This window comes from Chlorocebus sabaeus, chromosome 17 (assembly GCF_047675955.1).
Source record: "Chlorocebus sabaeus isolate Y175 chromosome 17, mChlSab1.0.hap1, whole genome shotgun sequence".
Lineage (NCBI taxonomy): Eukaryota > Metazoa > Chordata > Mammalia > Primates > Cercopithecidae > Chlorocebus > Chlorocebus sabaeus.
In genome coordinates, this window is record NC_132920.1 from 59,523,539 (window position 1) to 59,548,192 (window position 24,654).

Here is a 24,654-nt window from a genome sequence, read left to right on the forward strand (position 1 = left end):
TGTTCCTCTGTTAGTTTGCTGAGAATGATGGTTTCCAGCTTCATCCATATCCTAGGAAAGGACATGAACTATCATTTTCTTATGGCTGCATAGTATTCCATAATGTGTATGTGTCACATTTTCTTTATCCAGTCTATCATTGATGGGCTTTTGGGTGGGTTCCAAGTCTTTGCTATTGTCAATAGTGCCGCAATAAACATAGGTGTGCATGTGTCTTTACAGCAGCATGATTTATAATCCTTTGTGTATATACCTAGTAATGGGATTGGTGGGCCAAATGGTATTTCTGGTTCTAGATCCTTGAGGAACCGTCACATTGTCTTCCATAATGGCTGAATTAATTTACACTCCCACCAACAGTGTAAAAGTGTTCCTATTTCTCCACGTCCTCTCCAGCACCTGTTGTTTCCTTTTTAATGATTGCCATTCTAACTAGTGTGAGATGGTACCTCATTGTGGTTTTAATTTGCATTTCTCTAACGACCAGAGCTTTTTTTCACGTTTGTTGACCACATAAATGTCTTCTTTTGACAAGTGTCTCTTCATATCCTTTGCCCACTTGTTGATGGTGTTGTTTTTTTCTTGTAAATTTGTTTAAGTTCCTTGTAGATTCTGGATATTAGCCCTTTGTCAAGTGGATAGGTTGCAAAATTTTTCTCCCATTCTGTTGGTTGCCTGTTCACTCTGATGATAGTTTCTTTTGCTGTGCAGAAGCTCTTTAGTTTAATTAGATCACATTTGTCAATTTTGGCTTTTGTTGCCATTGCTTTTGGTGTTTTAGTTATGAAGTCTTTGCCCATGCCTATGTCCTGAATGGTATTGCCTAGGTTTTCTTCTAGGATTTTTATGGTTTTAAGTCTTATGTTTAAGTCTTTAATCCATCTTGAGTTAGTTTTTTTATAAGGTGTAAGGAAGGGGTCCAGTTTCAGTTTTCTGCATATGGCTAGCCAGTTTTTCTAACACCACTTATTAAATAGGGAATCCCTCCCCTACTGCGTTTGTCAGGTTTGTCAAAGATCAGATGGTTGTGGATGTGTGGTGTTATTTCTGAGGCCTCTGTTCTGTTCCATTGGCCTAAATGTCTATTTTGGTACCAGTACCATGCTGTTTTGGTTACTGTAGCCTTGTAGTATAGTTTGAAGTCAAGTAGCGTGACACCTCCAGTTTTGTTATTTTTGCTTAGGATTGTCTTGGCTATACGGGCTCTTTTTTGGTACCATATGAAATTTAAAGTTGTTTTTTCTAATTCTGTGAAGAAAGTCACCGGTAGCTTGATGGGGATAGCATTTAATCTATAAATTACTTTGGGCAGTATAATTATTTTCACGATATTGATTCTTCCTACCCATGAGCATAGAATGTTTTTCCATTTGTTTGTGTCCTCTCTTATTTCCTTGAGCAGTGGTTTGTAGTTCTCCTTAAAGAGGTCCTTCACATTCCTTGTAAGTTGGATTCCTAGGTATTTTATTCTCTTTGTAGCAATTGTGAATGGGAGCTCACTCATGATTTGGCTGTTTGTCTATTATTGGTGTATAGGAAAGCTTGTGATTTTTGCACATTGATTTTGTATCCTGAGACTTTGCTGAAGTTGCTTATCAGCTTAAGGAGATTTTGGGCTGAGACCATGGGGTTTTCTAAATATATAATCATGTCATCTGCAAACAGAGACAATTTAACTTCCTCTCTTTCTATCTGAATACCCTTTATTACTTTCTCTTGCCTGATTGCCCTGGTCAGAACTTCCAATACTATGCTGAATAGGAGTGGTGAGAGAGGGCATCCTTGTCTTGTGCCGGTTTTCAAAGGGAATGCTTCCAGCTTTTGCCCATTCAGTATGATATTGGTTGTGAGTTTGTCACAAATAGCTCTTATTGTTTTGAGATACTTTCCATCAATACCTAGTTCATTGAGGGTTTTTAGCATGAAGGGGTGTTGAATTTTATCGAAGGCTTTTTCTGCATCTATTGAGACAATCGTGGTTTTTGTCATTTTATTGTGGAGGATAAGCTTTTTGATGTGCTGCTGGATTCGGTTTGCCAGTGTTTTATTGAGAATTTTCGCATTGATGTTCATCAGGGATCTTGGTCTGAAATTTTCTGTTTCTGTTGTGTCTCTGCCAGGTTTTAGTATCACAATGATGCTGGTCTCATAAAATGAGTTAGGGAGGAGTCCCTCTTTTTCTTTTTCTTTTTCTTTTTTTTTTTTTTTTTTTTTTGTGACGGAGTCTTGCTCTGTCACCCAGGCTGGAGTGCAGTGGCGCGATCTCGGCTAACTGCAAGCTTCGCCTCCTGGGTTCATGCCATTCTCCCGCATCAGCTGGTACTACAGGCACCCGCCACCTAGTCCAACTAATTTTTGTATTTTTAGTAAAGACGGGGTTTCACCATGTTAACCAGGATGGTCTCGATCTCCTGACCTCATGATCCAACCACCTCGCCTCCCAAAGTGCCAGGATTACAGGCGTGAACCACCGCACCCAGCTAAGAGTTCCTCTTTTTCTATTGTTTGGAATAGTTTCAGAAGGAATGTTACTAGCTACTCTTTGTACCTCTGGTGGAATTCAGCTATGAATCTGTCTGGTCCTGGGCTTTTTTTGGTTGGTAGGCTATTACTACCTCAGTTTCAGAACTTATTGGTGTATTCAGGCATCTTCCAGATGTCAGCCGGAGCTCTCCTGTATGAGGTGTCTGTCGACCCCTGCTGGGAGGTGTCTCCCAGTCAAGAGGCACGGGGGTCAGGGACCCACTTGAGGCGGCAGTCTGTTCCTTAGCAGAGCTGAAGCGCTGTGCTGGGAGATCCGCTGCTCTCTTCAGAGCCGTCAGGCAGGGACGTTTAAGTCTGCTGAAGCTGCGCCCACAGCCGCCCCTTCCCCCAGGTGCTCTGTCCCAGGGAGATGGGGGTTTTATCTATAAGACCCTGACTGGGGCTGCCGCCTTTTTTTCAAAGATGCATTGCCCAGAGAGGAGGAATCTAGAGAGGCAGTCTGGCTACAGCGGCTTTATTGAGCTGTGGTGGGCTCTGCACAGTTCGAACTTCCCTGGCAGTTTGTTTACACTGGGAGGGGAAAACCACCTACTCAAGCCTCAGTAATGGTGGACGCCCCTCCTCTCACCAAGCTCAAGCACTCCAGGTTGACTTCAGACTGCTGTGCTGGCATCAAGAATTTCAAGCCAGTGGATCTTAGCTTGCTGAACTCCGTGGGGGTGGGACCTGCTGAGCTAGACCACTTGGCTCCCTGGCTTCAGCCCCCTTTCCAAGGGAGTGAATGATTCTGTCTCACTGGTATTCCAGGCGTTACTGCAGTATGAAAAAAAAACTCCTGCAGCTAGTTCAGTGTCTGCTCAAACGGCCACCCAGTTTTGTGCTTGAAACCCAGGGCCCTGGTGGTGTAGGCACCCAAGGAAATCTCCTGGTCTGTGAGTTGAGAAGACCGTAGGAAAAGTGTAGTATCTGGGTCAGAATGCACCATTCCTCAAGGCACAGTCCCTTACAGCTTCCCTTGGCTAGGGGAAGGAGTTTCCACCCCCTTGCACTCCCCATGTGAGGCAACGCCCCATCCTGCTTCTGCTCATCCTCCGTGGGCTGCACCCACTGTCTAACCAGCCCCAGTGAGATGAGCCGAGTACCTCAGTTGGAAATGCAGAAATCACCCACCTTCTGCATTGATTTCGCTGGGAGCTGCAGACTGGAGCTGTTCCTATTCAGCCATCTTGCCAGCCACCTCTCACTTTATTGTTAAAATTATCTTAATGATAAAGGTCCTGAAGCTCAGAAGGTACTCAGTATATAAGTGTGTTGAACAATGCATATGTGACTGACAAAAGAGTATCTGCCTTACTTAAGGACTGAAAATTGCCTGGTGCAGTTAACACAGTGCTATCATGGGCTTAATGCAGGCAGAATAATTTTTTTAAATACATAAGAAGTTGAAAGTAAAAAAGAAAATAAACAAATCGATTATTAAACCCATATTACGACAACATGAAGAGAGAGCATGGTGGTTAGGAGTACCTAGGTCTTGCTGTATAACTTACCTGATTTTAAACTCCAGCCTCATTAATTACTAGCCAGGTGACTGGACAAACGAATCAGCCAAACTGATGGGAATAATAATACCTAACTGTGGGAACCAAACACCAATGTGGGAACCAAAGATCCATTGCTTAGCAAGTAGAAACTAGTCAGTAAGTAGCAAGCTAATAGTTCACTTTTATTACATAACAATCTAGCACTGGCACTTTTTCATCATCAGAATATTAAAATATCAGTTAGACTTTCTCATACTAGTATCTATTGGCTATGTATCCAAAACACAAAGACACTTCTCAGATCAACCACATAATAACAAGTCTAAACAGAAACATTAAAACATCTGAATCTTAACTTTGTCCCTTAAAAAAAAATTAAGCATGAAGGGATTTCAGATGGAAGTAAAAATATCCTATAGATGCTCAGTGCTGATTCCTACCATGCTTGGTAGTTACCAAGAGTCAAAAAAAAAAAAAAAAAAAATCCCAAAACAACAACAACAACAACAACAAACACTTGATATTTATGGCAAATATAAAGGGGACATGAAGAGCTAAAATAAATAAAGCACAATAGAATTCCTCTTCTTAAAAAAAAAAAACAAAAACTTGACATTTCAGGAAATCTGATTAGAAGAAAAAGGAGAAATCATCACACCATTATAATATGGGTAGTCCCTGAAATAGGATTAATAGAGTGGAATAAATGGTTGGCTGAGAAGGGCCCAGCTGGAACATCAGTATCACAATAGGGACAGCTGGGGGGCTGGTCAGACTAGATACCCCACAGAGGATACTCAGAACGCTCAGAAGAAAGATATCAGAGCTGCCTTCTGCCAATTATTTTTTTAAAAAAACTTGTTACTGTATGTTTCAAACTAAAAACTATAACCATAACTTGCTTAAATTAATTTTAGAATCAATATTTACACATGACTCTCCCATTTTATTGAGAAAAGTGGCTTAACCATGAGTTAGATTGTGATACAAATATGCTGGCTCACATATTGCGTAATTGTTTACTTTGGGAATGATGTACAGAATAAAATACACAGGAATAAAGTAAGAGAGTGTCCACTCTATAGAAAAGGGCCTATTTCCTTCCCTCACTTCTTTCCCAGCTGCCCAGATTCATTTCTTTATCAAATATTACAATGAAATATTTTAAATAGAATTTCAATATATCCATCTAATTAAGGTAAAAAGCAAACAAATTTGAATATGATCTGTTCCCTTCCCCAGTATAACATTCCTTATTCTTACATATTAATTTAGCTACATTTTAAATACAGTCTAATAAAATAAAACATAGGAAGGATTTGAAATTTGATTAGTACAGATACATTCCCAACACAGTGTGCTTATAGATGCCATGTTTCTTGCCACTTTCACTTTGTATTTCTGAAGTTACTTTATGCATTAATTTAAAAACAACATACACAAAATTGACATGAGTAAACTCAATGCTTACAGTTTTTGCCATAAATGTAAATAAAGCTCATACCTGATTTAACTGCTGCTATTGCCTTTGCAGGGGTGGTCACAGCACTTATTAAGTTACATAGTGAGATCCCACTGTTGTTTACTTTCTGAACTTCTGGTGCTTTTAAACTCCACTTTTCTTGTAATTTCTTGAGATATAAAAACACATTATTTTTCCATCTTAATATTTTCAAAGTTGCACATTATAATTCAATTTCTCAAACATATCTCAAAGTAGTAATAATTGTAGACCCTGATTTGTGAGGGAGTCAATGAAAGAAAAAGGCACTTATTTGTTCCCACAGCCCAGGTGACTGTTAACTCAGTTAACGGTGGGGTATGTATGGCCCATTCTGCCTTCAAAGGTTTCGTACATGGCAAGTAAAATCCTAGACACAGTGGGAGTCAGGTTATTCTTGGCTGCTATGGGTTCCAAAATAACTGTCAACTGTAAGTCTGTAAAACTGTACTAGGTAACAGACCAGTTACAAGATAAAAGGTACTAGGAACAATAAAAATAAATAGGAGTTCAGAATTTCATTTTACAGTGTATTTTAATCCTACAAATTTCAATAACTTTTAAAAACACACACACATCCACAAATTTGGAGTGGAAAAAAAAAAAAAAAATGCCATACTGGTCACAGGTGTTATGCCTTGAGGCAGATGACAAAAGACTTGTGCACTATTTATGCAGGAGATTCAAATAACTTCTCTTTCTGAATACTCGTTATAGTGATATATACAAGCTAGAGTAAAATGCTAAGTGAAGAAGACGTTTTACTTAGTATTATGAGAAATGGTATAAAAATTACTGAAACTAAGTAGAGATTTGGTAGGAAAGGAAACTTGATTACTAGAATAGTCAGCAACTCATTAATATTTTTTTTAAAAAGCAAATCAACGGAAAAGTTTATGTCCTTTTCCAAAAGAATTAGTTAAGCCCCACGCCATGATTTCCAACGGTCAACAAAATATACAGTACATATATTACTGGATCAAACTTAGATGATATTAGATCAAAGAAAACTACCATTAGTCTTTTAATCTTTCATTACTGGCACAAATGAAAATTTAGTATTAGATAACAATGATTCACCTTAGTATCTTCCAAAGATTTTCCTAAATCCTCTGCACCAAAAGAAGGCTGCACAATGGGAACTTTTTTTGTTGTTTCTTTTATCCATGACTTCAATGATTTAACAAGAACTTGGAAAGCATCCAACTGTTCTTGACAAGAAGTTACAGCTTCTTTTCTACATAACAAAAATCATACAAGAATTTAAGTCACAGAAAGAAGAATAAAATCATTATTCTCATGACACACTTAATGTTGAGAAACCATCTTCCATGTGTACTCTAACCCTTTGATACAGGAGGAAAGGTTTCATAGGTGACAAGTGAAATCAGCTAAATCAGTAGTCCCAGCCTTTTAGGCACCAGGGACTAGTTTTGTGGAAGACAATTTTTTCCACAGACCAGCTAGAGGGGATGGTTTGGGGATGATTAAAGCACGTGACATTTATTGTGTGCTTTATTTCTATTATTATTACACATTGTAATATATATTAAAATAATTATGCAACTCACCATAATCTAGAATCAGTGGGAGCCCTGAGCTTGTTTTCCTGAAACTAGGCAGTCCCATCTGGGGGTGATGGGAGACAGTGGCAGATTATCAGGCATTAGATTCTCATAAGGAGCATGCACCCTAGATCCCTTGCATGCAGTCTACAGTAGGGCTCGTGGTCCTATGAGAGTCTAATGGCTCTAACGATCTGACAGGAGGCAGAGCTCAGGCAGCAATGCAAGTGATGGAGAGCAGCTGTAAATACAGATGAAGCTTTGGTGCCACCACTCACCTCTTACTGTGCAGCCCAGTTCATAATAGGCCATGGACCTGTAGGTACCTCAGGGGTTAGGGAACCCCTGAGCTAAATAACTATTGGTCTATTTCTCAGGCAAGGTTCATAAAGATAGGAGTATTCAAGAAATCTGTAGCCTGTATATAATGGCACTCTTTATAATGCTACATAAACTCTAAGAACACACAGTTTCAACATTATTTCGATTCAATGAGCTTTGATCTGTCCACTTTATGTGATGCTGAATGCCAGCAGGCACAGAACCAGAAGGGAAAGGTTGACAATCACTGACATGAGGAAAACATAATGCCACCTGGTGGTTTCTACACTATACTACAGTCACGTTTATGGATGGATAAACTGGGGCAGGCAGTCCAGCTTAAAGTCTCCCAAAATGAGATGAAACCTAGTGACTGGAGAATGTTCACGTGTGCCTCCCCTACAGAGACTCAGGAAACTCCCTGGTGAACTGTATGGGTTGTTCTGTATGCTTGGCACCATGGAGGCAGTACACATGCCCAGCACATGAACAACTGTGAGGACAGCTAACATCTGGCATGTGGATGACACGTACACATATGCAAGTGTGCAGAACACTGGCAAATACGAATGCACTGCAGCTGGATCAATTACTGATGACTACGTTATTTTAAAGTTGACCCATTTGAAAGAAGAAACGACCTAGATATCACCTAAGAAAACCAAGAACGTTTCTTCTATGCAATGTGAATTAAATACCACATGACAGGATGGAACATATAGCTCTGTGAGAAATAAAGGCAGCACTCAAACATTTTAGGTAGAGAATTCTGAAGAAATAAAGAGTAGTAGTTGGAAGAGAAATGACTTTTCTATGTTTTGAGGCTTTTCTATATAAACTTTAGCAAAATCCAATGTATATTCTAAACTAACACAAGATCAGAAACACAAAAACTCAATCACAAGGTCCTGTGTAGCTTTTTAGCTCAACTTAGGTTCATTCACTTGTTTCTAATCTTGTTTTTTCACAGTTTCCTATCTCATCTACTGCTCTTTAAAAAGTAAACTATTATATTAAAAAGGCCATATTGAAACTGCACATCGTTTGTGAGTTGAGCTCACAAAGCAAAGAACCACGAGCTGTTTTTCAAGGTTATTTCTGCCTTTGCAAATAAAAATGTGATATTTGCCATAGGCTTCAGAGACTACAGCAAGTTTAGATCATTTTCAGTAATATACTACCACCATCATTTTTCTTATGTAACATTTTCCACTTTTATGTAAGAAGTATTGAATTTTCCTCCTAAATGTTAAACCAAATAATGTAATTTTAATAGCAAACAATGATCAAAATATAAAAACATTTATAAAGTAGCCCTATGCTTATTCTCAAGTTTTCAAAATTGTTTCAGTTATCTATATAAGTAAATATAAGTATCTCACTCTAATTAATATAAATAGAATAAAATACAATTTTTAAAGTGGTACTTACTTTTCTTTGATGGTATCTTCCATTTCCTTGAATTTCTTTGACAAATTATTTGTTTTTTCAAAAACCAAAGCCTTATCACTTGGTAAGCCATGGCTGGATATCTCCTTCAAGAGACTATGCAAAACTTCAAGATCTTTCTTGTGTTCTAAAAATTCAGAAGTTGATTCCTACAAAGCATTAAGATATTTAGTCAATATAAATATTGCTAGATCTTCAAATGGCATTCCATTCAGAGGTCTGTATGGAATCAGAATGGCTCTACTTATAATTTCACATAAGAATGAGTCTTCCTATGGCCAATATTCTAAATATAATAAACATGCAAATAGGCTTGAAAGAGAACACAGTAAACATTATTTGATTTAAAATGCATTCTATATTTTGTCTCTTTGTGGTTTCTGGTATGTAAGATGATACTTATACTACCTATGATATGTGTGATAAATGATATTTATTTCCAACCAATCAGCAAAGGCTTCAAGGAAAAGATAAGGTTTGAGATTTTTAAAGGAGTAAAACATAGATCTTTACTGATCTATAAGCAATTAAAATGATTGCCAATTACAATTCTGGCAATAAGTATATCAGTTTGCCCTAACTATTAATCTATCTGATTAGCCTCCTGAGTAGTAAGGAAGACATACCTGCATATACTGAGACAATTCAGTAACATCTTTTCCTGGCACATCTACTTCAGTAAGAGCCTGAGTTTTTGTTTCTAAAAATGTTTGGAGCTTTTCTGAGAGGTTCTCAAACAGTTCTACTTTGGTTTTTAGTTCTTCCATTTTAGCAAGAGTTTCTTTGTGTTTATGACTTGCTTCTGAAAACCGAGCAGACAAGTCTTTCATTTTGGCTTGCAGTGAGGATGCTGTAGATGGATCTGTTGTTTCCATAAATTTCTTCACTTTTTCATTCATGGCATTTATACTGCTCTGACGACCTGCAATATCCTGTTCCAACATCTAAAATAAACCAAGTATTGCATATGTTTTATTATTATGTTTACCAATAATGTGACAGAATTTTTTAAAATGACTATTCCTAACAACATAAGCTTGCACAACCTGTGACTAGGAAGGTTAACCGTTGAAACTGAATGACAAGTTTGATCTGTCCCTTGAGGAATGCCATCCTAAACCTCTCCAAGAGAGTGAAGAACAGCTGGCTAGTTTCTTGAATGAGGCAGGAGGCTGCTGCTACTCAGCAACCCCTAGAATCTAATGGAGCCTGGGGATTAGCCATGGTCCTAATTCTTAAAAGACTAGACAAGACTGATCTGATTAACCTCATGCGCAGCTGGCTGAAACAATGATAAACAAGATAAGACTCAACGCATGCATAAGCCCTCTATAAGAAATAATATTCAAGAAAAAGTACACAAAGCCCTTCCTACACTTCTTCACAGATAAACCATTTTACACACTTGATTTTGTGCATTACTTTCCACACTCACATTCAGTAAATGTCTCTTTTTCATATCCTTAAGTTTATCTTAAATCTATCTATACTTTGAACTTATAAAACTGTTTTTTCAAAAAACTGTAAATGGGACTTTTTTTAAAGTCACTTACAATGTTTTTACTGATGATATCCTGAAGAGCAGCAGAGTGTAAAGGCACTTGACCTTGTTCTTTCAGAGAACTTTCCACACTTCCCATCCAGTCCAGCATTTCATCCAAGCCGTCCTGCACACTCAGCGAACGGGTCAAGGTTATCTGGAGTTTTTCATTCCGTTCATTAACAGACTTGGACAGATCCTCGTATCTCCCAACAATGTCATCTACTCCAAACAGATCAGGAAATATTAACAACAAAGTTCTCTTTGCCCTATCCCTTTTCAAAAACACATGAAGGTGAATCATACAATTTCCACACAAAAATTTTAAAAATAAAAAGTTCAATGATAAATTCCTAATGCATAATCAGAGCACCACCTAAAATGTTAAAATATAAAGAAAGAAAAGAGCCCAATGGAAAATGAAAATTGAAATCTTTTTTAAAAAGTTAATATATATCCCATCTGCATTTGAAGAGAGATTTTTTTTGCATAAACATTTGAATTGTCTCAGAGAGATGAAAGAATGGTACAAACAGTAAATCTTTGAAATAAATACTGGTTCTCAATCTGACATTTCACATTAGCCATACTTATTGATAATTACTTATGGGGACAAAAAGGTGAGTCGCACACAGCTATTCTCAAGACAATACACAGTTACAAAGATTTATGAAGAATTAACTTCTACATATAAAAATCATCACTCTCTCTCCCTCCCTCACACACACCCATGCTAAGCTTTTGTCATACTTCACAACTTAAGCAAATCACTCGAATGCACAGAAACTGGCAGACGCAAGTAAGTTAAGAAAATAGGCAACAATGAAAATCCATTTAACTTGAAATTATGCTTCTAAAATATACACTAATTGAATTTATTTAAAAGTTTAACAGCAGACAAAAGAGAAGAATAAACTTAACAGGCTAACCTATCTCATATGAGGATAAACTTTACCTTCAATTCTAAAGATTCAAGATGCTAAAAAACCCTTTCTGGTTTAGTTTTCACTTAACTAAAGTCCCACATGTTAACATCCTACATTCTATATTGTAGACCAATGAAGAGTTTGAACAGTAATGGTTTTTAATGTGTTCATCTCTTTCTCTCTGGAAAACAATGTTTTAAATGGTGAATTTGTCACTTATTGTCCAAGAATTTGAAAAATAGTTTCATTATTTCTGAATGCTTTAGTCTTACACATTGTAGAAAGCTTCAGTAGGGAAAAGCTGTGTCCTGAAACATCTCTATAAAATGAAATATCTTACTGGCTTGTGTTTGGCCCATGAAACATAATCTATACAACAAAATAATATAATTGTTCTAATGCTACATCATGAGAAAACATCTTGAACATTTTCACTGGAGTGAGAGGTTAAGTTTGGATGATTTAAAGAGAAAATCATGCTCCTCTTACTAAAACACAATGAAGCCCATCAGCATACTGAGTGGGGAGGGAGACAGCATTTAATATGCAGGAAAATGCTGTCAGCAGAGGAAACAAGCAGTTGTTCAAAAATAAGCTCTAAACAATAGACGCTGGAGACTACTAGTTGGGGGAGAGGGGTAGGAAGGTAAGGGCTGAAAAACTACCTATTGCAGACTATCTCATTACCTAGGTGATGGGTTAGATCATATGCCAAACCTCAGCATCATACAATATACCTTTCTAACAAACCTGCATATGTACCCTCTGATTCTAAAATAAAAGTTGAAGAAAAAAATGAGCTCTAATTTGGAAACTCACAAGAGCACATGCTCTGAATGACAGCTTGAGGTTGGCAGGTTAGCGACTTCTCAGTTGGGCAACTGCATCAACAGGGTAAGTAAAATCAGTGATCTGTTCGGCCATAATAAGTGACTTCCCAAGGAAAGCCAGCTATTTTCATATAATTAACAGATCTGAGTGTTACTGTTTGCTGTAGACTAAATGTGTCCCCCAAAATTCATATATTGGTGCCAAAGTCCCAATGTGATAGTGTTGGGTGGTGGGGCCTTTGAAAGATGTGATATTATCATATAAGAAATATTTGGTCTCTGATCATAGCTCTTGACATAAAGTTCCTAAAACCCTTCTGATTTCCTCAGTAATACAGACACTAAGGACAATCTTTTGTTCTGATATTTGGTCATTGACCCCAGTTCCTGACACAGAGTTCCTAAGACCTTTGTGATTTCCTGAGTGATAGGAGTGTATGACAGAGCTCCTAAATCCCTTGGAATTTCCTGAGTGAGGGGCATCTTTTGTTTGAATGAAGTGATGCCTGGTGCCTCCTGGATAGTCTTAGGGTAGGGGGAGCAGGGGAGAGTGGCAGATGTTGCCAGGGAACCAACCATGTGATTAGACAGTTGGAACTGTCACCCCCTCAACCTCTGAGGAGGGAAGAGGGGCTGAAGGGTGAGTTGCTACCAATGGCCAATGATGCAATCAATCATGCTTATGTAATGAAGCTGCCATAAAAACGCAATGGGATTGGTTTAGGGAGCTTCTGAATAGCTGAACACATGGAGTCCTGGGGGTGGCACGCCTATAGAGGGCATAGAAATTCTGCTCCCCTCCTCCCATACCTCACTCTGTGTATCTCTTCCATCTGGCTGTTCATCTGTATCTGTTGTAATATTCTTTATACTAAGTGGGTAAATGTAAGTAAAGTCTTTCTCTGAGTTCTGTGAGTCACTCTTGCAAATTAACTGAACCTGAGGAGGGTCAAGGGAACCCTAATTTATAGCTGATCATTCTGAAATACGGATCACAATTTGGGACTTGTGATTGGTATCTGAAGTGGGGATAGCATTATGAGACTGACCCCTTAACCTGTGGGGTCTGAAGCTAATTCCAGGTAGACAGTGTCAGAATTGAATTGAATTGAATTGAATTACGGGACATCCAGCTGGTATCTGTTGGAGAATTGTTTGGTGTATGGGGAGAAATACACACTTATCTGGTCACAGAAGTGTTCTGTGTCATGATCAATGGTGTATGAGAGTGAGTAGCAAAAACACTCAGATTTTTTCTCTCTCTCTGAGGAGGTAATTAGGTCATGAGTGTAGAGCCTGTGTGAATGGGATTAGCGCCCTTAGAAGAAGAAACAGGAGAGAAATGATGTCTCTCCATCACTCTCTACCAGCAAGATAGCAGCCATCTATAAGCCAGGAAAAGGGCCCTCACCAGAACCCGACCATACTGGCACCCTGATCTCTGACTTCCAGCCTCCAGAACTATGAGAAATAAATGTATGTTGTTTAAGGTACCTGGACGATGGTATTTTTGTTATAGTAGCCTAAATGAAGACACTGTTTAGTTTGTACTTCTTAGTGATAAAATATTGTCCCTGAAGTAAATTCTTGACTTTAGTAAAATAAAAATTATTTTAGAAAAAGGTACAAAAATCTACTATAAGAATGTTATTTTCTTAAATCATTGGTTTTCTTAGAAGTCAGAAAGATCTTAGAGAAACTCCTCTATACCTTAAATAGTTTCACATATTTCCTAGAAAATTATTCCAGAAGTTTTAGTTTTAAAATAATGTAACAAATGAATTTTAAGCAACTAAAAGTGAAACTATGTACACTTAACAATGAGAAAAAATGTCAAAATGCCTCTTCAAGTAACAGAAATACAAATAAGATAGTCTTTCTTTCTCCTTCATATCCTTATACCCAAATCCTCATAGCAATGGTATCTAAGGTGGATATATGAGATGCTGCACTGGGACAGAGGAACAAAATGTTAGAACTTCCATTCATATTTTCATTTTATACTTTAAAACTCTATACTTTTGTGTTTCATAATTATAACACATATGATATAATGATATAGTAATATGTTCATATGACTTATAAATATATCTGCAGGTATGGGGATGCAGGCTGAAGATAAATTTTTGATGGGGGTACATAATAAAAAACATCTGGATATGTGTAAGAATAAAATACAGGGTTTCCCTTCTACACAGTGATCTTAAAAGAGCTAAGTTCCATTCTTCTCTTCAAATAAAATTTCAACTCAGATCTTAATTCATGCTCTATTTAGAGCAAAACATATGTCTAATCATCTGTTGTGGAATATTTTTACTTCACATATTCACACATAGAAATATACAATAACATTAAATATTGTGAAAAGCAGGGCAGTAAAAACAAAAAATACATATGTAAGATAGTAAAAAATATATATTGATAATCCACTGCATATTTGATATAAACTAAATACTGTGGGTAGATACAAAGATAATACACAATAGCTCTTTTCTCAAGAAACACATTAATCACAAACTCTTGGGCTTGAATGATCCTCCCCAAATGTTGGGATTACAGGTGTGAGCTTCTGCACCTGGCCTGAGAGATGTGCTTTGAGAAGTCTTCCCACTTCTCTGTGTTCTAGAATTTTTTTATCGGCAGCACTCAAATTGAGAATTCAGTTACCCCAATTCTTCAGTGATAATAGAAACTTGATTACGGCTGTAGTGGTACTTTTGTGCACAAAACATTTGGGGAGGATTATTTAAGCGCAAGAGTTTGAGACTAGCCTGGACAATATAGTGAGACCTCATCTCTACAAAAAAAATTTTAAAAATTAGCTGAGCATGATAGAGCACTGCTGTAATCCTCACTTCGCGGGAGGCTGAGATGGGGAAGTCAAGGCTGCAGTGAGATATCACTGTGCCACTCCACTCAGTCTGAGCAATAAAGTCACCCTGTCTCTAAAAATAAATAAATTCAATTTGATTCAATTAAGCACATCTTTCAACCTCTTAAACCCATGTTCCCACTATTGATACAGACTTTTGGCCTTAAGTTGAAAGCCTTCCTCTGCCCAATCCCATCGACCAAGAGAATTTTGTGAAGTTCTACTTCCTGTGGTGGACATTACGTAGTGAGTTTCTGTTACGTTTTCTAAATATCAAATTTAAATTTAAATATACTATTTTCAAGACACACAGCTCCTGCCCCTTAGATTCTAATATACCTGCCAAGGAAGGCATGCCTTTTCCCAGATTCAGGAACACCATTTCACAGAGAAAGAGCACACAGAACACAATCTATAACTAGTGAACATTCTTCTCCGTATCTATCAGGACACCTTTCTTCAGAATTTACCTGTGAGACAGGAAGCAAGGACATGAATATCTTACCAAGTGTTTTCTGGATATCATTCTTGGCTGGAAGTAAAGATCCCCTGGCATCTAAAAGCACTTCAGCCGTTTTCTTCAGTTTCTCTACAGCAACCTGCTGACTTGATATCTGTCCTTGCAGAGCCTGTAGGATTAAATGCTTTTCAATTATACTCAGTAGGACTAAATAATAGATTTCTAATGTGGACAAAATGATTTCTAATAAGATAAAGTAAAATTGGACAGAATAAACTTCTCATCATACCAACTTTCATCATCAACTTACTCCAGAGGTCTTAGAAAAAGGCCAGTTATAAAGCAGCATTAGCAAAACCATCAGCCAGTCTGGATAATACAAATTAAGTTGTGAAATAAACCCTTGAGCATATGTTCATAATAATTTCCCTGCTTCCTGGTCATACAATCCTCTAACTTTATCCCTTGAGTTACCCCTTAACCCCTACTTCTAGGCTTTGCACAATACCCCAACTACTACTAAAACGAACAACAAAAAAAAAAATTTGAGACCATTTTTGACTCCAGGTAAGGAGATAAATAAGCTCACCCAAATCAGTAGATCCTGACTCAATACTGAGTCATGTTTATTTCTGTTAATTCAATAAAAGTTACTGAACATCTAACAAAATCAAAAAGTCTTGCTACATTTTGTGAACAAATAAAAATAAAAATGGACATGAAGCTTACTTTCAGGGATTTTATGGTCTGAGGCAGGAAGTGGTAAGTGCCACAGGTGAGTATGAAAAAATGCTACTGGAAGTTAACAGGAAAAAAAAAATGGGAGGGAAATGAGGGCCACCTCAATGGTAGTGACACTGAGATGGCTCTTTAAGAAAGCGTGGATTTGGGAGAACAACTCCCTGCAGAACAAACAGAAGACACAAAGATGAGGACAGAAAAATCACAGGAGAAGGGGAGAGTCCAATCCAGTTTGACAATGCGTACGGGTGAGTAAATAGAAATGGGCCTGGAAAGGCCTCAAACGTCAGGCTAAGGAGTGTACATTTCATCTCACAGCAATGGGGACTTACGCAGGGCTTTTGGGTAAGGGGTTGACATGCTCAGGGCTGTCCTATAGAAAGGCTAAATTTGTGGCACTGAATGGGAAAAATCCAACAGAAACGAAAGAAAGCAAAGATACCAGTTGGGGACAACTTCAGCAGTAACAAAACAGTGAGGACTACCGAAGGCCGAGGGCTGAAGACAATTTCACTGTTCGGTCTGTTTGGACTGAGAAGGTGGAATTAGAGTTGGGAAGAGTCCAAAGGACTTGGTAACACTATGTAAAGTTGTGTTACCCACTATGGTAGCTACCAACTACATGTAGCTTTTAAAATTTAAATTAATTGAAATTTTAAACAATTAAAAATTCCATTTCTCGGTTACACTGGCCACATTTCAAGTGCTAAGTAGCCACTGTGGCTAGTGGCTACCAATTGAACACAGCAGAGTACCGCTGGCGTGGCTCACACTTGTAATCCCAATGCTTTTTGGGAGGCCAAGTTGGGAAGATCACTTGAGGCCAGGAGTTCAAGATCAGCCTAGGTAATAAAGTGAGACCTTGTCTTTACAAAAAAATTAAAAAATTAGCCGGGCATGGTAGTCTGTACCTGTAGTCTCAATTATTCAGGAGGCTGAGGCAGGAAGACTGCTTGAGCCCAGGAATTTGAGGCTGCAGTGGGCTATGATCATGCTACTGTTAACTCCAGCCTGGGTGGCAGAGTGAGATTCCCACTTTCTTAAAATAAATAAATAAAAATTTAAAAAAATAAAAAATTTCATCACCACAGAATGTTCTATTAGACAGCACTGCTGTAGGGAGCAGGAACAAAGGATAAGAGGAGACAACAGTAGAAATGTCCAAAGATTTTGAGCCTAGGTAATCAGTGGAATTTACTTTTGCTTTCTTTTTTGGGGGGGCGGGGGGGAGGACAGAGTCTCACTCTGTCGCCCAGGCTGGAGGGCAGTGGTACAATCTCAGCTCACTGAAGCCTCGACCTCCCAAGCTCAGGTGATCCTCCCACCTGAGCCTCCCAATTAGCTAGAACCACAGGTATATGCCACCATGCCCAGCTAATTATTTTGTATTTTTTGTAGAGCCAGGGTTTTGCCACATTGCCCAGTCTGGTCTCAAACTCCTGGGCTCAAGCAATCCTCCTGCCTCGGCCGTCCAAAGTGCTGGGATTACAGGAATGAGCCAATGCTCCCCGCCAATTAGTGGAATTTATTTAAAAAAAAAAAAAAAAAGGTGAGAGTAAGCTTAGAGTAAAGGAATGCCTGTTTTGGAATTCATGATTTCAAAGTGCTTTTGGGACCCTCGTCCAGAAGGAAACAGCAAAACTGGAAATGGGAGAGACTTGGAACCCAAACTGGAAACAGACACAGAGAATTGGAAGTCAAGACACATGATGTGACTCCCAAACAAGAAAGCACAGGCATGCCAGAGAAGGAGATTCTAAAGAATCATGGAGAATATTTATATATAAGTGATGGGGAGAAGAAAAAAAAAAGAACACATGTAATTGGTGGGGTGGAAATGGGCCCAGAACAACTCCGTCCCCAAAGATTAAAGGAAGAGAGAAGTGGAAAAGGTTAACAGTGTCAATTGCTTCGGAAAGGATAATGTAAACTGAAAGACTAATGAGTCCTGGATTTTAATGAATAGCGGTCCCTGCATATCTCTGAGTGAACAGATGTGGCTCAACAATGGGAAGGAAGAAAAAAAAAGGTAGAAGCAGAAGCCATAGATACGTCTTCCAGAAGTTGGACCCTGCATTTCTAACAGCTCTGACAGATCTCTACAAAAGTGGGCTGCCTGGCCACACAGGTCTATCCCCGGCTTTAATTTCTCTTAAGCAACTCACACTCCTCTTCTACTCTTTCATTTGGATTTCAAAGCCCCCAGTGTCCATTTGTAGATGTGAACTCATCCTTGGCCATGGGCCTAGCTTTCCAACTGCCTCTTGAGTGTTTCCATCTGGGTGTATGCAGTCACCTCCAACTCAAAAAAGCTAAATCTGAACTCATCATCTCATTTTCTGTACCTGTACTTTCTCCTGGGATATATCTACCTACCCAAGTAGTCAACCTGAAGTTCCTCCTAGATTCCATCCTAAGGCTTCTTTTCCACATGCAAATCAACCATTTAAAGCTTTTTTTCCACACATGCAAATCAATCAACAATTTTACCTGCTTAATATTTTTTAAAAGTCAACTTTTGCTCCATATTTCTGTATCATTACAGGATAATCTCTCACTTGGATTGTTGAAAAAAGAATCCTGTGTTCCTTTCTCCAATCACTTCTCTAATATAGCTCCTAATGTGTTCTATCTAAAATACATATCTGACCACATGTCACCCCGATATAGTTTGGCTATCTGTCCCCGCCCAAATCTCATGTTGAAATGCAATCCTCAACGCTCAAGGTAGAACCTGGTGGGAGGTGATTTCTCATGAATGATTTACCATCATCATCGTGGTGCTGTCCTCAAGACAGTGAGTGAATTCTAGCAAGATCTGGTGATTTAAAACTATGTAGTACTTCCTCACTGCCCCATCTCTCTTTCTCTCTCTCTCTTACTTGCTTCTGCTTTTGCCATGTCACATGCCTGCTCCTGCTTTGCCTTGCACGGTGAGTAAAAGTTCCCTGAGGCCTCCCCAGAAGCTGCGCGATGTCAGTGCCATGCTTGCACAGCCTGTAGAATTGTGAGCCAATTAAACCTCTTTTCTTTATAAATTACCCAGTCTCAAGTATTTCATTATAGCAACACGAGAACACCCAAATATAACCCCCTGTTAAAATCTCTTAGTAGTCTCCCTTCACAAAAAGGCCAAGACTTGAGCATGCTACAAAAGGTCCAACGAAACCTATTCCCTAATTCTACCTTCAATCTCAACTTTCTGTTCCATAAATGTCCAACACAGCTATTTCTTAGCTATTTATTCATGCTGGACCCAATGTCTTAGCAACTCTACATACCAACTTTTTCATGAAACCTTCCCCCATCATCCTGAACTTGGCTCTTATTCACCTTTTAATACTCAGCTGCAAAACCTTCCCTAAGTCTCTCCTCACTCCTTGCTTTGGTAAGTACTCCTTACAGGAACTCCCATAAATATCCTGTGACTATTACTGGATTTATCTGTGTCTTCTATCAAACTATAGCCTTCTTGAGAACTAGGAAGTCATCCCTTTCAGCTTTCCATTACTAGAGCCTAGATCAGTGCTTGACACATAGCAGGCTCCAAAAAATTTTTTCTGGAATAAATGAGCAACTAAGTAAATAAATGAACATATCAGATGTAAGACCTAAAAAGGTTATCTTCTATTTCAGCACTATTTATTATCATTATTTATATGCCTAAAGCTAATGGTAAAAATTTCCTCAACTAATATTCATAATCCAAGAAACTGAGATTACATACAGGCAGTCTATGCATATGTCAAAAGGCCCACCAAACCATGACCAACATAGGATCTAGAATACCAGAACCTATAGTTGTTTCAAGATGCCAAAGAATCCTCATCAGAGTGGATCTGTTTGAAAAATTCTCCTAGCAGTTTAATTACGGAAAGTGTAAACAAATCCCTCAAGACATGAACTTTTTATCTGTGACCAGACTGAATTCTAGACCACAGGGACAGCTTATTCACGTAACATGGTGACTTAGGAGATGAAGTAAGTGAAGGGTGCCCTCCGAAAATTGTTTTTCAGAATGTGAGTTCACCAAGGGCAGAGACAGGGTTTTAACATCTTTGTGCCTTCATGAAACTCAGCATACAAAAATTTATTGAATAAATGAATACATCTAAAAGTGATCATGGGTCTATTAGAATATCCAATACCAAAGACGGCCCTGACTACCAGCTTAAAACTTAAAAGTGAGTTATAAAAGAAGCATGTCTTCTTCACCTCTTCTTGTCAAAACACCCCATCCTTTTACTCTTGACAAATATATTCAAGAGAGTTAATCATTTTTAATTCCTAGCATGTATTATGGTCCTAATTTAACGATAATAGTTGTTTATAGTGCTATTTTGGAACAAAACTGTTAATTACATATTCATATGGGTACCTTATATTGTTTTGAATGAATTTCAAGGAAATTAAAACATGAAAGAAGGATCTGTGAGAAGAGAATACCTGTTGGGACCAAAAGACAGCAAAGTCTATAAACTTCTGGGCATTTGTCCAATTCATAAAAGTTTCCTGACTTAACATCACCCCAGAGATCAGTGCAAGTCTGGAAGGCTGACATTGTCAGTCAATGTGATCCCCATTGCGGGTTCCACACCCAGGCCTTGAGACCGGTCCCAAAATCCTGTTTTCTGCACCTCTTATGGGGCTAACATCTTGTTTTATCCACTAATTTCCCTGGAAGGGGATCATGAGGAGTGTTACTATGGCCTAGTAGTATCAGACTGTTGACAACACAGTTAACAGTTCTTTGAATAATAATGCTAATAACAACATGCTATTGGCCAAACGTATTTCAAATGAAATGAACAAATTGGGTGCTGCAAAATTACATTTACGATACATCAGAATATAAGTAGAAGATAATATGTTACAGGTAGAAAGACTGATTTTTTGTAGTAGTCTCATGGGTTTATATTATTGTTAAAAGTAATTATACAATGTTAATAAACATGAAAGAAATGAAGGCCACCTAATCCTCATAAAAACTTATCCTTGATACATTCTGAAATCTTCTGAGAGAAAAATATGTGCATTATCAGCAACAAATTTAATTGTACCTTTAATTTTTTAAATTACACTGTGACTTAATTAGAGTTCATTCTCCTTTGAGATCTCTTTCCTCTTCATATTTCTTTAACTGTCTTAGGGCTGTAAGAGTCTTCTTCTGCAGCAATTACCAAATAGGTTTTTCCATTTTAAAATTTATCTATGTATCTGTTTAATTAAAAAACCATCACATTCTTTTGGGTTTTTTTCTTTTTTTGCTCTAGTTATATAAAAATCACTTTTATATGGAATATAATCTGTTTACTAATATAGATCTAACTTAAGATGTGTTATTTCTATTTTATGTATTTTCTATACTTAAAATAACTTCCTAATTAATTGTAATATATGCAATCAATAATTATTTTAAATGATATGTATTTCCTACTAAAATAATGACCTTAATATCATAGTATCTCCTCTATGCCCACCACATATCTTGTCCTTGAATATACAATACACTAGGAACTAAAAACTTAATTAAGATAGATTTGTTCTTGTACCTGTGGAAAAAGAGAAAGAAAGAAAAAAAAAAAACCAGGAGTGAAAATGCACATTGGAAAAAAGGAAGCAACCCTGAGGAGGTTGCATGGATCTGGGGATGCTGACTGGGCCCACGACATCTCCCTAGTGTCCAGTGAAGGGCTGGATAAACTCTTCAGCCCAGGAAAGAAGCAGTGCCCTCCACCCTCTTGACCTCCTGGCTTGACCTCCTTCCCTGCTCTCACCCTATGCTTCCCACCCCTTCACAGGCCTTCTCTCTGCCTGACATTAACCTGCCACATTTCACTCAGGTATGACTTAGCTTTCCTTAGCTTTCCAGAGTTGTCAATCTCAGGCAATACCTAACTTTAAGCTTGCCCATCAGGGTACCTGTTTCCCGTGTCAACAGCACAATGACAATTTTTAACTCTATAAATAATATGCAATTAACTTCTGAAAGACAGTTGTCTAACTGGCAATCCTGTGTTTATTTTCTAGCTATAGCAGTAATAACCTACTAGTATTAACCTGCGAAATGGAATCATATAATAGATTTATGAAATGAAAATTTTAAACTCAAAATTACTGGTCACATTAGCTCTCATCCTTTACTTTAGAATTTTAAAATAAGTTTTAGATTATAAAAATAGATTAGAAACTCTCTGCCACTGTATGACTGAGAGTCCCACAGTTATGCAGTTTTGACACTGAGCCTGTATTTCTGAAAGAGCAGGTGGACTTTTTGAGAATTGTACTGAGTAATTACTCAAGTTTGTGTCTCTATGAATCATGAAGATATTCAGTAAGAACCCTAATCCTGGTCCTTAGAACTGCTGAATATGATGGTAGCATCCCTTCTTCCCTTCCAGCTGTCCATTCTTTAACAAATATTTATTGAGTACCAACTTTGGACCAGGTAATATTCTAGGTGCTGGGAATACAGCAATGAGTAAAACAGACAAAAACATCTGTTCTTGTGGAGCTTAATTCAAATGAAGGAAAAAACAGTGAACAAGATAAGTAAGTATATAGAAAAATAAGTGGCCAGGAAAATAATGAGTTTTGTTTGGGGATTGGGGGGGGAGGGGGGCACTGGAATGCAGGTCACAAGCCATAAGAGCAATGTCAAACCTGTTAAAAAACATCAGGAAAGCCAGGCGCAGTGGCTCACACCTGTAATCACAGCACTTTGGGAGGCTGAGGCAGGCGGATCACCTGAGGTCAGGAGTTCCAGACCAGGCTGGTCAACATGGCGAAACCCCATCTCTACTAAAAATACAAAAATTCGTGTCTGTAGTCCCAGCTGGTGGTGGGTGCCTGTAGTCCCAGCTACTTGGGAGGTTGAGGCAGGAGAATCACTTGAACCCAGGAGACAGCGGTTGCAGTGAGCCGAGATGACGCTACTGTACTCCAGCCTACACGATGGAGTGAGACTCCATCTCAACAACAACAACAAAAAAAAAATCAGGAAAAAAAAATGTACTGTGGAGAAATAGAGTCAAAACTACCTCTGGAGGCAGAAGTATACTTTTCACATCATTTGTTCCCCTCTCTTAGCTGAAACTATCACAAAAGAATGAGAAATTGAAAGTCTTTCAGTAAGACTACTGGAAATTTGGATCTTTCTCTCTCTTTTTACCTTCGTCTCTTCTAATTGCCTTTGAAGATTTTTGGGGTCCACCGCAATAGGTTCAGATAAGTGTTTGCTCGCTGTGGCCTCACAGGCCTGGAGTCCAGAAAGAAGTCCACATGAAGCATCTTCATAGTGTTGATATTTATCCACCAGATCTTTAAGATTATTTCCAAGAACATTGCACTAACAATCAAAAGAGAAAAGCAGTAGGAGATTAAAACCCACTATTTTCTTATGCATCAAATAATCTTAGGACCTATAAAATCTGTAACTTGGAAAAAAACCAGACTTCCACCAAAGTTAATAAAAACTCTGTAGGGCTAAGATTTTCTCCTTTATATGAAGAGGTATGCTATAAGAGGCCAAAAAGTAACATAAAATAAAGAGACAGTTCTGGATTTATACCAATTCAAAAACATATTTATAGAGCTGAGTCTTAACATAGAATAAAGGATAAAGATATCAATCATCAGAGGAAGGAGATTTTGATACACCATGTGTATAGACATGGATTTGATGGAAGGGTTTTAAAGGTGCTTAATAAATTTCTATATGTTGCACAAGATTAATTAACAAAAGGAAGACAGAGTATATATTAGAATGGAGCAAAGTCCAAGAGCCAATGATGGTCTTTAAATCATTTATGCAACTTGGCAAGTCTGTTCAGATTATATTACAAACCAGAAAATATTTTCTTAGATTTTTTTTTTCAAAAAAACACTTTTACTTGACCACAAAAATAAAAGAAGCAAAACAGTCTTTTATTCATTAAGTATTAAAATAATATACTGATCAAATATACAAGACAAACACCTGCAGTGAGATGAAACCAGTTCCCAAGCTTGAGAGGCTGCAAGCATCTGTTTTCGCTTAGAGTCAATGCACAACCGCCATCTTGTGGTCACATTGGATATTAGAGCATTCGGGAGCTGGGACTTCTGGAAATCATGCTCTCAAAACTAAAGTAATTTTAAGTTTCTAATCTTCAAATACATTGTTCAGAAGTAAAGCAGGTGAATAGGATAGAGAGAAGGCCGGGCACCATGGCTCACAACTGTAATCCCAGCACTTTGGGAGGCTGAGGTGAGCGGATCATGAGGTCAGGAGATTGATACCATCCTGACTAACACGGTGAAACCTCGTCTCTACTAAAATTAAAAAAAAAAAAAAAAAATTAGCCAGGCATGGGAGTACATGCCTGTAGTCCCAGCTACTCGGGAGGCTGAGGCAGGAGAATTGCTTGAACCCAGGAAGCA

The 24,654-nt window shown here is 38.1% G+C and overlaps 1 protein-coding gene across 21 annotated transcripts in view; it reads right to left on the reverse strand.

Moving 5' to 3' along the window:
• The window catches only part of DST (dystonin), a 486,601-nt gene that overhangs the window by 103,290 nt on the left and 358,657 nt on the right, over window positions 1-24,654 (reverse strand). For all 21 annotated transcript variants that reach the window (XM_073006092.1, XM_073006096.1, XM_073006083.1 and 18 more), the window contains 7 exons: window positions 23,405-23,581; window positions 15,538-15,661; window positions 10,418-10,626; window positions 9,491-9,808; window positions 8,847-9,013; window positions 6,610-6,766; window positions 5,533-5,659 (listed from right to left, as the gene is read on the reverse strand). In XM_073006092.1, coding sequence (XP_072862193.1) covers window positions 5,533-5,659; window positions 6,610-6,766; window positions 8,847-9,013; window positions 9,491-9,808; window positions 10,418-10,626; window positions 15,538-15,661; window positions 23,405-23,581 — 1,279 coding nt within the window. The remainder of the gene's footprint in view (window positions 1-5,532; window positions 5,660-6,609; window positions 6,767-8,846; window positions 9,014-9,490; window positions 9,809-10,417; window positions 10,627-15,537; window positions 15,662-23,404; window positions 23,582-24,654) is intronic.